General features: G+C 52.7%; 1 protein-coding gene across 1 annotated transcript; it reads left to right on the top strand.

Annotated features, from left to right (window-relative positions):
• The first annotated feature begins 2,774 nt into the window (after nt 1-2,774).
• Nucleotides 2,775-9,919, top strand: NDUFA13 (NADH:ubiquinone oxidoreductase subunit A13). Its single transcript, XM_077842176.1, has 5 exons — nt 2,775-2,919; nt 3,450-3,528; nt 3,813-3,884; nt 5,150-5,219; nt 9,672-9,919. The coding sequence occupies exons 1-5, from the start codon at nt 2,826-2,828 to the stop codon at nt 9,789-9,791; spliced, it is 435 nt and encodes a 144-aa protein (XP_077698302.1). The 5' UTR covers nt 2,775-2,825; the 3' UTR covers nt 9,792-9,919.
• Nucleotides 9,920-11,253: the final 1,334 nt, after the last annotated feature.

The raw sequence follows: 11,253 nt of genomic DNA, 5'->3' as shown, positions 1-11,253 counted from the left end.
GGTCATGCATTGTCCCTTCCCGCATCCCAAAATGCAGGCTGTTTACCCCCTTCTTTTTAACCCTTTCTTGCCATTCCCCTTAGCAGAGCCTCTGTGGCTCCTCTGTGACTCCTTCATTCCCTCCCCTTCCCTGTTGAGTTGCTAGGGCTCCTGTAACTCCCTTGGGAAGCCAGGGGTTTTTAACATCCACTAGAAACACTGGGTACTAGGCAGTGCCTTCACGCTTGTGTACAACATGCCTAGGCAATTAGTGCAGAGACACTGCCCTCCTGCCCACTCCCCAGCTCTGCTGCCCTGTACGTTTATCCCCTGTGCTGAGAATGGAGGGTGACGAGAGAGGGGGGTGGCTGCTGTGGCTCCTGCAGGTTTTATTTAGTCAAGCTTCCGGATTGGTGTGTAACCGGGGGTTGGAAAATCACATACATCCAAAACACAGCATCTGTAAGGAACCTAGTCACCCCTGGCCGAGCAAATGCTCTTTTTAAAATCATGGGGCATTTCAATTCCAAGGGTACCCTGCAATAATGGTGAGGGAGGGGCGCCATCTAGTGCCAGGAAAAGAACAATCAGAGGCGCCACTGGCTGAGCTGCAGATCACTATAACCCTTCACAGCCTCGCTCAGACTAGGGGTTCCCAACCTTTGTCTTTCTGAGGGCCCCTGACTGCGCAAAAACTCCGCTTGTAGCACAACATCTGGTTTTCTGCATATAAAAGCCACAGCTGGCATTTCGGGGCCCAAAACCCCAGGGAGCACCGAGAAGCTAAGTTTCTTAGGCTTCTGCTTCAGCCCCAGGTGGCAGGGCTCAGGGCTTACCCGCTTCAGCTTTCTTCTCTGGACCCCAGTGAGTCTAACACTGGTGCCGTTTGGCAGCCCCCAAGAAACCTGCTCACGGCCCCGAAGGGGACCCCCAAAGCCCTGGCTGAGAACCACGGGAAAGCACCTGAATGAGTTCAGCTTCCTTTTGTTACGTCCTGCAGACAGTTCTATGCACTGTCAAGACCAAAACTCAGTGGCTAAGCTCAGGCCTAGGTACGGAAGGTCCCGTCCAGGCCACCATGTATCTGACTCTCAAACTGGCATTTTGGGTTTATAGACAAATACTGTGGAACCAGTCCTTGTCTATAAACAGCCTAGGGCTGTATCAAAACTGACTCTCAGTGGTAAATGGAGAAAGGCCATCTAGCCACAGCACGACTTAAGCGTCCGATAGCATTCTGTTAAACCAGCCTAATCAAACAGAGAAAGGTTGTAACTTCTACTTACAGTTGGGTTTGCAGGCCATCCCACTGCAGGGATTTAATCCTCAGTTACGTTTTATAGGAGGTACTAAAAACCAAGGTAGGTGATAATTTTCTATTCCATTTTCTAGGGCTTTTCCACCAAGGGGTTGTTGGACTCTGCTAATTATCCTGTCCAATCAATGGATACGTTCCCAGCCTTGCCTGCTGATCACTGCTAGTGTGGGAAAGCAGGAGAAAAAGCTGGGGCCTGGACTTCATTCTGAAGGTGGAAAGGCCTGGGGTCCTTGTATGTCCAGCTCTGTGAGGGGAGTGGGGTCTAGTGGTGAGAGCAGGGGCGGGGCCAGACTCCTAGGTTCTCTCCCTGGCTGTGGGAGGGGAGCGGGGACTAGTGGTTAGAGCGAGAGAGGGGCCAGACTCCTGTGTTCTCTCCCTGGCTGTGGGAGGGGAGCAGGGTCTAGTGGTTAGAGCGGGGGAGGGGCCGGACTCCTGGGTTCTCTCCTTGGCTGTGGGAGGGGAGCAGGGCCTAGTGGTGGGAGCAGGGGCAGGCCAGACTTCTGGGTTCTCTCCCTGGTTGTGGGAGGGGAGCAGGGACTAGTGGTTAGAGTGGGGGGGCCAGACTCCTGGGTTCTCTCCCTGGCTGTAGGAGGGGAGCGGGGCCTAGTGGTTAGAGCAGGGGGGGCCAGACTCCTGGGTTCTCTCCCTGGCTGTAGGAGGGGAGCGGGGCCTAGTGGTTAGAGCAGGAGGGCCAGACTCCTGGGTTCTCTCCCTGGCTGTAGGAGGGGAGCAGGGCCTAGTGGTTAGAGCAGGGGGGGCCAGACTCCTGGGTTCTCTCCCTGGCTGTAGGAGGGGAGCGGGGCCTAGTGGTTAGAGCAGGAGGGCCGGACTCCTGGGTTCTCTCCCTGGCTGTGGGAGGGGAGCAGGGACTAGTGGTTAGAGCAGGGGGGCCGGACTCCTGGGTTCTCTCCCTGGCTGTGGGAGGGGAGCGGGGACCAGTGGTTAGAGCAGGGGGGCCGGACTCCTGGGTTTTCTCCCTGGCTCTGGGAGGGGAGCGGGGACTAGTGGTTAGAGCAGGGGGGCCAGACTCCTGGGTTTTCTCCCTGGCTCTGGGAGGGGAGCAGGGACTAGTGGTTAGAGCGGGGGGGCCGGACTCCTGGGTTCTCTCCCTGGCTCTGGGAGGGGAGCGGGGACTATTGGTTAAAGCGGGGGGGGCCGGACTCCTGGGTTCTCTCCCTGGCTGTGGGAGGGGAGCGAGACCTAGTGGTGGGAGCGGGGGCGGGGCGGGCCGGACTCCTGGGTTCTCTCCCGGGCTCCTGCTGTTGTTGTTTGTGGCCAACGCAGCAGCCTCGGGCGGGGCGGGGCAGGCGGGTCTCGAACTGCCCGTGGCTCGTGGGGGTGCGGAAGGCGCGAGGCCGGCAGCGCCGCAGGCCCTTTCAGGCGGAGGAGCCCGACGCTGCGGTCACGTGACGAGACAGCACGTTTCCAATATGGCGGCAGCGCAGCGTCTCGTCGTCACTTCCGGGTGAGCGTGGTAACGAGCCGGCAGTGACGTGCGCCTGCGCGCGGCGGGGGGGGGGGGGCGAGGATGGCGGCGGTGAAGGTGAAGCAGGACATGCCCCCCACGGGGGGCTACGGGCCCATCGACTACAAGCGGCACCTGCCCCGCCGGGGGCTCTCGGGTCAGTGCGGGGGGTGGAGCCCCCCTTTCCCCCCCGGGGCTGTTACCGCCCCTCCCCCCCAGTCTCCCTCCCCTCCCCTTCCCCACCCCGGGGCTGTTACCGCCCCTCCCCCCCAGTCTCACTCCTCATCCCTTCCCCCCGAGGCTGTTACCTTCTCTCTCCCCCCAATCTCCATCCCCCTCATCCCTCCCGGGCTGTTACCGCCCCTCCCCTCCATTTCCCCCCCCCGGGGGTGTTACCGCCCCTCACCCCCAATCTCCATCCCCTGGGGCTGTTACTGCACCTCTCCCAGTCTCCCTCCACTTCCAGGCTCTTACTGTCTTGCTCCTCTCCCGCCCCATGTCGACCCCCCCGGGCTGTTACTGCCCTTGCCCCCATCGTCATTCCCTGTCCCCCCCCCGTTTCGGGGCAGTTACCACAACTTTTTATGAGGTACTGCCATTTGAGGGGCTCTGCTTGCAGGGGGTGAGAGGCTAAAGGGAAGCTCTGACCCAGGACAGCCCAGTGAATTTCCCTCTTTCTTCTGGTAGGTTATAGCTTGTTTGCCATTGGCATTGGCAGCCTGCTCCTGGGTTACTACAACCTGGTCAAGTGGAACAGAGAGAGAAGGTAAATGTCTGTTGGGCATCTTTGTGTTCTTCCCCCGTACGCTATACAATGTGGCCTGACTGGAGAAAGGGGCGAGCATCCGAAGGCTGACTGGTCTCCTGTGTTTGTGTAGTGTGAGGATGTATTGCAGAAGGCTGGGAATTCTGGCTGATGTGTGTGTGACAACTGAGTGGCGTGGTAGTCTAGTGTTCTTAGTACAGGCGTTTTTGAAATGAAGATACAGAAATGGTCCTTTGGATTCTCAGATAAGAAATCCACTCTTCAAACCTTATCTTTGGTACCAGGCGCCTGCAGATTGAGGATCTGGAAACCCGTATCGCTTTGTTTCCCCTTCTGCAAGCAGAGTCCGATCGAAGGTAAGTTCATCCCCACCCTGAAGCTGATCATTTGGATTCAGGGTACCCGACTCTACATGCCACCACATTTACCTGCCTTGCTCAGCCTTTGCTTTGGGGAGGGCCTTGTGGTGACTAACAGTCTTCTCCAAGGAGGGGTAATATTTTGCACTTGCTGGGCCCTTGTCATGGTTGCTGTACCACTGTCATACCTCTACTAGCTATTGTCTAAAGACCCAGGTATACCTTAATATCTTGAACAGCTGTTTACTGTGCTGTTGCTGATGCCCCGGTATTTGTAGGGGCTGCAGGATCCATCCCCCTGCATAGGGCAATGCTGTCCTTTTTTTGCACCCAGAGAACCATGCAGGACTAGCTCTGCCTCACACTGCATGATGGGACTGGAGCTTCTGATTTGATGAGCTGTGAGGGAAGCTTCCGTCCCAGAGGACTCAGCAGATGAACGTAAGGGGATGGCCTAGCTTCTTGTCCCCCTTCCATAACCTGACCCTAACTACTGGCCGTGAATGGCATTGTTTGAGGGGATTGGGGTAGCAGCGAGTGAGCAGGCTGACGGGACCTGACTGGAAATGCCAAAGCTGGTGCATAACATGAGCTCGTTAATTTTGCTTATATGTTGAATCCATTCCCCCACACCAGCAATGTTCTGTTTTGTCTCTTATACTGGAAGCTCTTCAGGGCAGAGCCCAGTCTGTGTAAGGCCCATATCATTCTGGATGCAGACTGAAGACCTGTGCCAGCTGGTACCCTGGTGGGTCCCTGCATGTGAATCCTTTGGAGCCCTGCAAGGTTCCTTCCTGCATTGAAGGAACCCCTGTTAACAGAGACAAGGCACCACTTCATCTCTCCAAAGGGTGTTGACAGGTCCATCGCTTTGCAAGGCCTGAAAGTACTGCAGACCGCATGTGGAAACCGCTTTAGGAGCAAAATCTTTGACCACAAAAACAGTATCTCTTTGTAGCTTGAGGCCTGCTGTGCCAGGATTCTGTGCCTTATGAAAGGTGAACCTGGTTATTGTCATCTGTAGAGAAGTTGGTTAAGGCTCCCCCAGATACCTGTGCTAATTTCACTGGGTGTTTGTGGGTACTTCAAACAGAATAGTATACTGTTTAAAACGTGGCCCATGGCAACCTGATCGCCTCTGAAACAAACTTAGGGCTAGCAGGGTCAGTAAAGATCCTCTAGTCTGACTTCTGCATGGTGCAGGGAAGAGACTGCCACCCAATGACTTCTGATCCAGACACAGGCTTTTCTTTCTGCTTAAGGACCCTGCGGCTCTTACGGGAGAATCTCGAGGAGGAGGCCAAAATCATGAAAGATGTTCCTGGGTGGAAGGTTTGTGCCTTGCAATGCTAGTAGCAAAGGGCAAGGGGGAGTAACATACAGTTTGGGATAGAGGGTGGGGTGGGAGGAAAGTTGGTGGAAGTTACTGACACCAGATCATTAGTGTTTTTGGCAATAGTGCATGAGGAGGTGACTTGTAATGAGTATCCCAAAGGTCACTTATAACCAGTGGTAGAAATTAATAATTCAAGAGGCTGGTTCAGTCTACCTTTTGGTTTTCTCAGCAGGCTCAGATAATGCGATTATGAAGGAAGGCATTAATGCCAGGTGGCCGCCTAAGGAGAGGATATGAATGAGAGCATGCACAGCTGATACTAAGCAGGGTGGGACTAACACTTTATCCTAGTCATGCTGGGTTGCATTCGAGCCCTGATACATAGGACAGGAGTGAATGTGATTAGAGGAAAAATAGTGTTCTGTGCTGGGAGAGACTGGCATGTTCTGTGAGCCTACAGGGGAAATCAAGGGCTTCTCGATTGCGGTATGTTAATGCCCCGAGGGGATGTTTGCAGAACATGCAGGGTCTCAGCCTTGCAATGGTCACTGCTGTTTGAGACACCTGCTAAAGTTTCATCTGGGGAGCTCAAACTGAAGTCCTATTTATCCCGGGAGCAGCTACAGTGCAGTCAGCAGCAGGGAATTTTTCTTCAGGTGTGTGTCCCTATGAGTGCTCCACGGTAGGATGCACGTGCACCCATGCGCTCTCCACCAGAGAATGCAGAGCAGTGTCTTTGGGCCGCACCTGCGCAGACCAGCGCCTCATGCCTCCAAACAACAGTATATAAGAAGGCACAGGGCCGCTGCCACTCAGTTCCCTCGCAACTGCCTCTGGCTCGAGATGGAGCCATTGCATGTCTGCTAATTCTCAGCTTCCCACATTTCTTAACCTAGCTATTCTCTTAGTTTATCCGTTGCTTTGTTTAGTTATTTTATTTCTTTTTAGTCTTAACACTGCCTGTTTTTGGTCTAGTACCTCTCTGGGTTATGCGGAAGACCCCAGGTTTTAAGCCCTGCCAGGCAGCTTTTCCCCAAAGTGATGGCCATTTGAGCTGCCTCCGCTGCCTCAGCGATGTCCCATCAAAGTGGAAGGTCTGCATGGGATTTAAAGGCATGTCTTGAAAGGATAGAGGCTAAACTGAAGCTCCTCCTAGTGAAGCGCTCACTAGCTCTAGTGAGATCTGCTTCACCAGCCTGTACATTGGCCTCAATATCTCAGGCTGCTCCCGTGGCTGTTGGCAGCTTCAGCAGTACCTTTTAAGAAGAAACCAGGGAAACTAGGAAGAGGAGTAGGTCACCCTATAAATCCCACTCTAAGGAGTCCTCGCATTCCTCGAGGGGTACAGCTGAGGCTCCATCTGGTGCCAGCTCCGAGACACCAGTACTGCACAGGAAGCAGCCTGTGGAGAATAGCCAGCCCAGGGAGCCATCTACCTTGTACCGACTGACACCTCTTGGCATCAAGATGCGCACAGGGCTCTTACTCACGCTCCGGTACCATTGATTTCCCTGCACCAGAGCTCTGAAGTCAGAGAAGTTCGTCAACAAGCCTCTCCATTACTGGGCTCACCACCTCAGCATTGGCGTTCCCCCGTACAGTTCGGACTCCTGCAACTGCAATCCTCCCGGACTGAACTGCAATCAGACCTCCAATCTTCAGTACTGGCACCTATGTCTGATGTACCAACCAGAAAGACCCCAATACCTACAAGTAGCACATCACTCACAAGCACTTTAGGATCCTCCTCCCCCCCACCACCCCCTCAGTATCTTCTTTTCCTTCAGCACTGGGAAGCAACCAAGAACAGGAGGACCCATAGATGGAGGAAAACTCCTCCCCAACAGCAAAGTCCTCTTCAACCCCAGGTAAGGCAGTATTTCTCCCCAACCCTGTCTCCTCAGGGGTCGATCAATTCTAGAGTCTATTTGGCACTAGCCCTGTTTCAGTCTCTGGGCCTTCTTATCAATCAGAAGAAGTCTGCATTGAGCCCAGTTCAAAGAATAGACTTAAGCAGAGCCGCTCTAGGTATGCTGTCTCCTGAAAGAGAGATTCTCCACTCTGTCCTGTCTAATCTTGGTGATACAACACAGCCTGCAAAGAACTGCAAGAAACCAAGTACAATTCTTGGGCCACATGTTGGCCTCCACCTTTGGACCTCGGATTCCTTCAGATGAAGTTACGGTCTGCATTTGCCCTCAGTGCATCACAGTACCTCAAAAAGTTCTGGACTCTCTCAGGTGGTGGAAGAACCCACTGAAGTGTGGAAACCCCATTCTCACATACCTCCCACCCTCAAAGATCCTCACAACAGACACTTCTCTTTAGGGATGTAGGGTTCACCTCCAAGGGGATCCAGCCCTGGACGAGTAGTTTGCACAAGAGGTCATGCTCCACATCAACATTCTGGAGCCAATAGCAGTTTGATATGCTTATCAAAACTTCTTTCACATCACACCACACAGGGCCACTCAGTCAGGATAATGCAGGACAACAGGACAGCAGTGTATTCTAACAACTAACTGGGTGGAGCAAGATCACAGTCCTTGTGCGCAGAGTCGCTAAAGCTGTGGAACTGGTACATTTCCCATCAGACCGATGAGATTTTTGTCTGCAGCTGTATTCCAGTAACCTGAAAGGCTCCCTGAGCAGGAACTTCCATCAGGACCACAAATGGGAGCTCAACGATTCTGTCATCCGTAGCATCTGCCAGACCTGGGGTATTCCAGAAACAGACCTCTGCCAGCCCAGACAATGCAATGTCATCTTTTCTGCTCCAAGGGAGGCTACAGCTACAACTCATTGGGAGATACCCTGATAACACTGTGACCTTGATAACACTGTTTGCTTGTCCACCTCTAACTCTAATTCTCAAAACCCTAATCAAACCACATCCGAGCTAGAATTATCCTCCTAGTGCCATACTGGCCAAGGCAATTTTTGGTACTTGAACCTCCTCCACCTCTCAGTGGCAATGCCTTTCTGACTTCACATCAGGAAGGATCACAGAACTCTGGGACCCTGATCCCTCCCGACTTCTCCCTGAACCTGAGAACGTAGTCCCTGGGTGGTTCTCGAGCCAGGAGCTAACCTGTGCGAATAAGGTTCAGTTGGTTCTCCTATCTAGAGCAGGAAATCTAGTACCCCCAAAACGTACCTTCAGAAGTGGGAACGTTTTCATTTCGGGTATTCTCTTCACTCTTCTCAAACCTCAGAGGTTCCACTCTCCAAGATCCTAGGCTACCTGTTGGATTTAAAGAGACTGGGTCTGTCATTGAGCTCACTCATAGTGCTGTCACAGCCTTCCATGAACCCACTGAGGGCTCCTCAGTTTTTCCCCACCGCTCTATGGGGCCAGATTCCTCAAGAGCTTAGATAACTTGTTTCCCCTTGTAGGAAACCTGGCTCCACACTAGGACCTTCATTTGGTTCTCAGAGCCCAGAAGAAACCCCACATTGAACCAATGACCACCTGTTCTCTCCTCCCTCTGCCCCTCAAGACTTGGTTCCTCATTGTCATTATGTCAGCTAGATGAATGGGAGAGCTTGGAGCTCTCAAGGCAGACCCGCCATTTACTTCCTTCCCTAGAGATATGGCTACACTGCGTCCCCATCCTTGCTTCTTTCTGAAGATCTCTTTAGAAAGCCACTTTAATGAAGAGATCCGCCTACCAGTATTCTACCCAAAGCCTCATGCCTCCAGAGAGGAGACTAGCCTACGTGTGCTAGATGCCAGAAGGGTCCTTGCCTTCTATCTTGACAGGACTAAGACTTTCCGGCCCTCTTCTAGGCTATTTGTATCATTTTCAGAGAGGATGAAGGCGCAACATATTTCTACCCAAAGACTGTCAAAATGGGTTCTGGGTTGCATTTTAACTTATGAATCTGCTAGGGTGCATGCAGTCCCCTCCTAGAGTGACAGCACATCCCAGCAGAGCTCCGTCCACAACTGTAGCTCTACTGAAAGCGTTCCCGTAACAGAAATCTGTAGGACTACACCTTGGTCTTCCCTCATATCTTTGCCAAGCAGTATGTCATCTCACCAGCTTCCAGGGATGATGCAGTCCTCTGAAGCATCTTGGATTTGCCTCTGCATTGAGTTACTGCTTGGGAGTCTCCTCCAGTGGAGCCCCCAGAGGGACATACTCTCCAAGAAGGAGAGTTTACCTATCTTGTGGTAACTTGAGTTCTTTGAGGTGTTTTATGGGTGCTGCACCTCCTGTCCCCCTTCCCCTCTGCAGTGGAGGCTCTGCTTTGTGCTCAAGATGAAACTGAGTGGCAGCAAGTCCGTGCCTCTTCATGTGCCCTCATTTGGAAGCTCGAGGTGCTACTGCACAGACACGGGCCCCTGGATGCTGCTCTGCATTGTCTAGGTGAGGGCACAGGGCTGCAGGGATCCTGCTGTGGAGTACTGGTAGGAGCTGCAGTAACCAGCTCTTTCTCTCTAGGTGGGGGAGTCTGTATTCCACACTGACCGCTGGGTTCCTCCGACATCAGATGAGCTGTATTACCTCAGGCCTATGAGTGAGCTGGACAACGAGAAGTTTGGCTTGCAGTGGTATGTCTGAAGCTTGGCCAGGACTCTCCCCAGCCCCCTGGTTCCTCCAATTATTGCACTGGTAGCATTATCTATGTCAGATGCAATGCTCAAAGGCCATGTGTTCCAAGTGTGTGACATTAAACAGTCTGGTGGAAATGTGTGTGTGCATTTATTTCCTAAACAGCTGTCTGCACTTCTTCCTGGGCTCTTCATCCTTGGCACGAAGCCTCCTGCTTTAACAGGCTGTCCTGGTGCCACGCTCCCAGCTCTGTCCAGCCCCATTAGCTACCTTTGCCTTCAATTATGTATCTCTTGGGGAGAGGAGATGTGGAGAAAGGATGATGGGTGTGTGTTTAAGCCACTGGGCTGGGACTCGGGAGAGCTGGATTCATTTTCCCAGTGACCCTGTGGCTAGCTCCTAAATCTGCCCCCTAATCTGTCCTTATGTTCCCTGTCTGCCTCCCCATCCAGAATGTACAGATAATTCTTCCTTTTCCAGGCTGGCCTATTTAGAATGTAGTATCTTTGGGGCCATGGTCTCTCACTAAGGGTCTAGGCAGCAGTCAACATATTGGGGTCCCATCCCCCCGCAGTCAAGGCCTCCTGATCTTGCTTATTAAGAGAGAGAATGTGAGAAATGACACATGCCCACACACACACCCCTCCCTAGCCATGGGGATCCCAGGGCTTGTTTCAATAGCTCAGTCTTCCCAGCTCCTACAGGGGAGAAGGTCACATTTCTAGTGTCAGAAAGGATCAGTCAAATCCCAAGTTATGTTCATTTCTTCCATATGCTTTAAAAACCCAGCGCATGTCTGTCCTAAGGCTCAGTGCGACCAATCGTAGCCGCTTTACTGGAGGGGGAAATGAAAATGGCTGTGCTACTGGAAATCTCTCTCTGCCACTTTAAGGGGCAATTTTATTTAGCAGGAATAATCTCGACAGATGTCCATGCAGGCCCCAAAATGAGCAATTCTCTTTGTAGCTGATGCCAAGAACCCTTGTCTATGGGGCTGGGGTGTAGCTTTTGTGATGGGCCTGGATCCTGCTGGCAGGTTGGAGAGGAGCTGACTCTATTTCTTTGAATTAAGCAATTCTTCCATTGCCCCATGGCACCTTCTCTTAAGGGGTTTTAGAAGCTTTTTGAAAGCAACTTTAAAAAGCGGATAAGGGAAGACTTTCACACGCTGGCGCTAGACTGTGCAACTCACTGCTACAAGCTGGAAGCCAAGAGATTAGCATTGATTGGACATTAATTTGGGATCTTTTTATCCCAATAGCTACAACTTTGGAAGAGCTGGAAACCCTCCTGCTGTAGGACATGAGCCCCAATCTCTAGTGGGGATCAGGAAGAGCTTTTCCTTGGGGGTAGATTAGCCCTGCAGGGTGCCTAGCACTTTCCTCTGAAGTTGCCGGTGCTGATGGATAGGGGACAGGATGGACCCTGCACTAGAAATTCCTGCATTTAGAGATACACAGGCATTGCTTCT

The sequence above is a fragment of the Eretmochelys imbricata genome, chromosome 25 (assembly GCF_965152235.1).
Source record: "Eretmochelys imbricata isolate rEreImb1 chromosome 25, rEreImb1.hap1, whole genome shotgun sequence".
NCBI classification, from domain to species: Eukaryota; Metazoa; Chordata; order Testudines; family Cheloniidae; genus Eretmochelys; species Eretmochelys imbricata.
The sequence above is the reverse complement of the archived record's forward strand: the minus strand, read 5'-3'. Positions and strand labels throughout refer to the sequence as shown.

Excerpts from the sequence above, each read along its gene's own strand:
- NDUFA13 (XM_077842176.1), top strand. The coding sequence starts at position 2,826 with ATGGCGGCGGTGAAGGTGAAGCAGGACATGCCCCCCACGGGGGGCTAC. Across the intron at positions 3,529-3,812 it reads AAGTGGAACAGAGAGAGAAG|GCGCCTGCAGATTGAGGATC; the intron begins GTAAATGTCTGT and ends CTTTGGTACCAG. Across the intron at positions 5,220-9,671 it reads AAGATGTTCCTGGGTGGAAG|GTGGGGGAGTCTGTATTCCA; the intron begins GTTTGTGCCTTG and ends CTTTCTCTCTAG.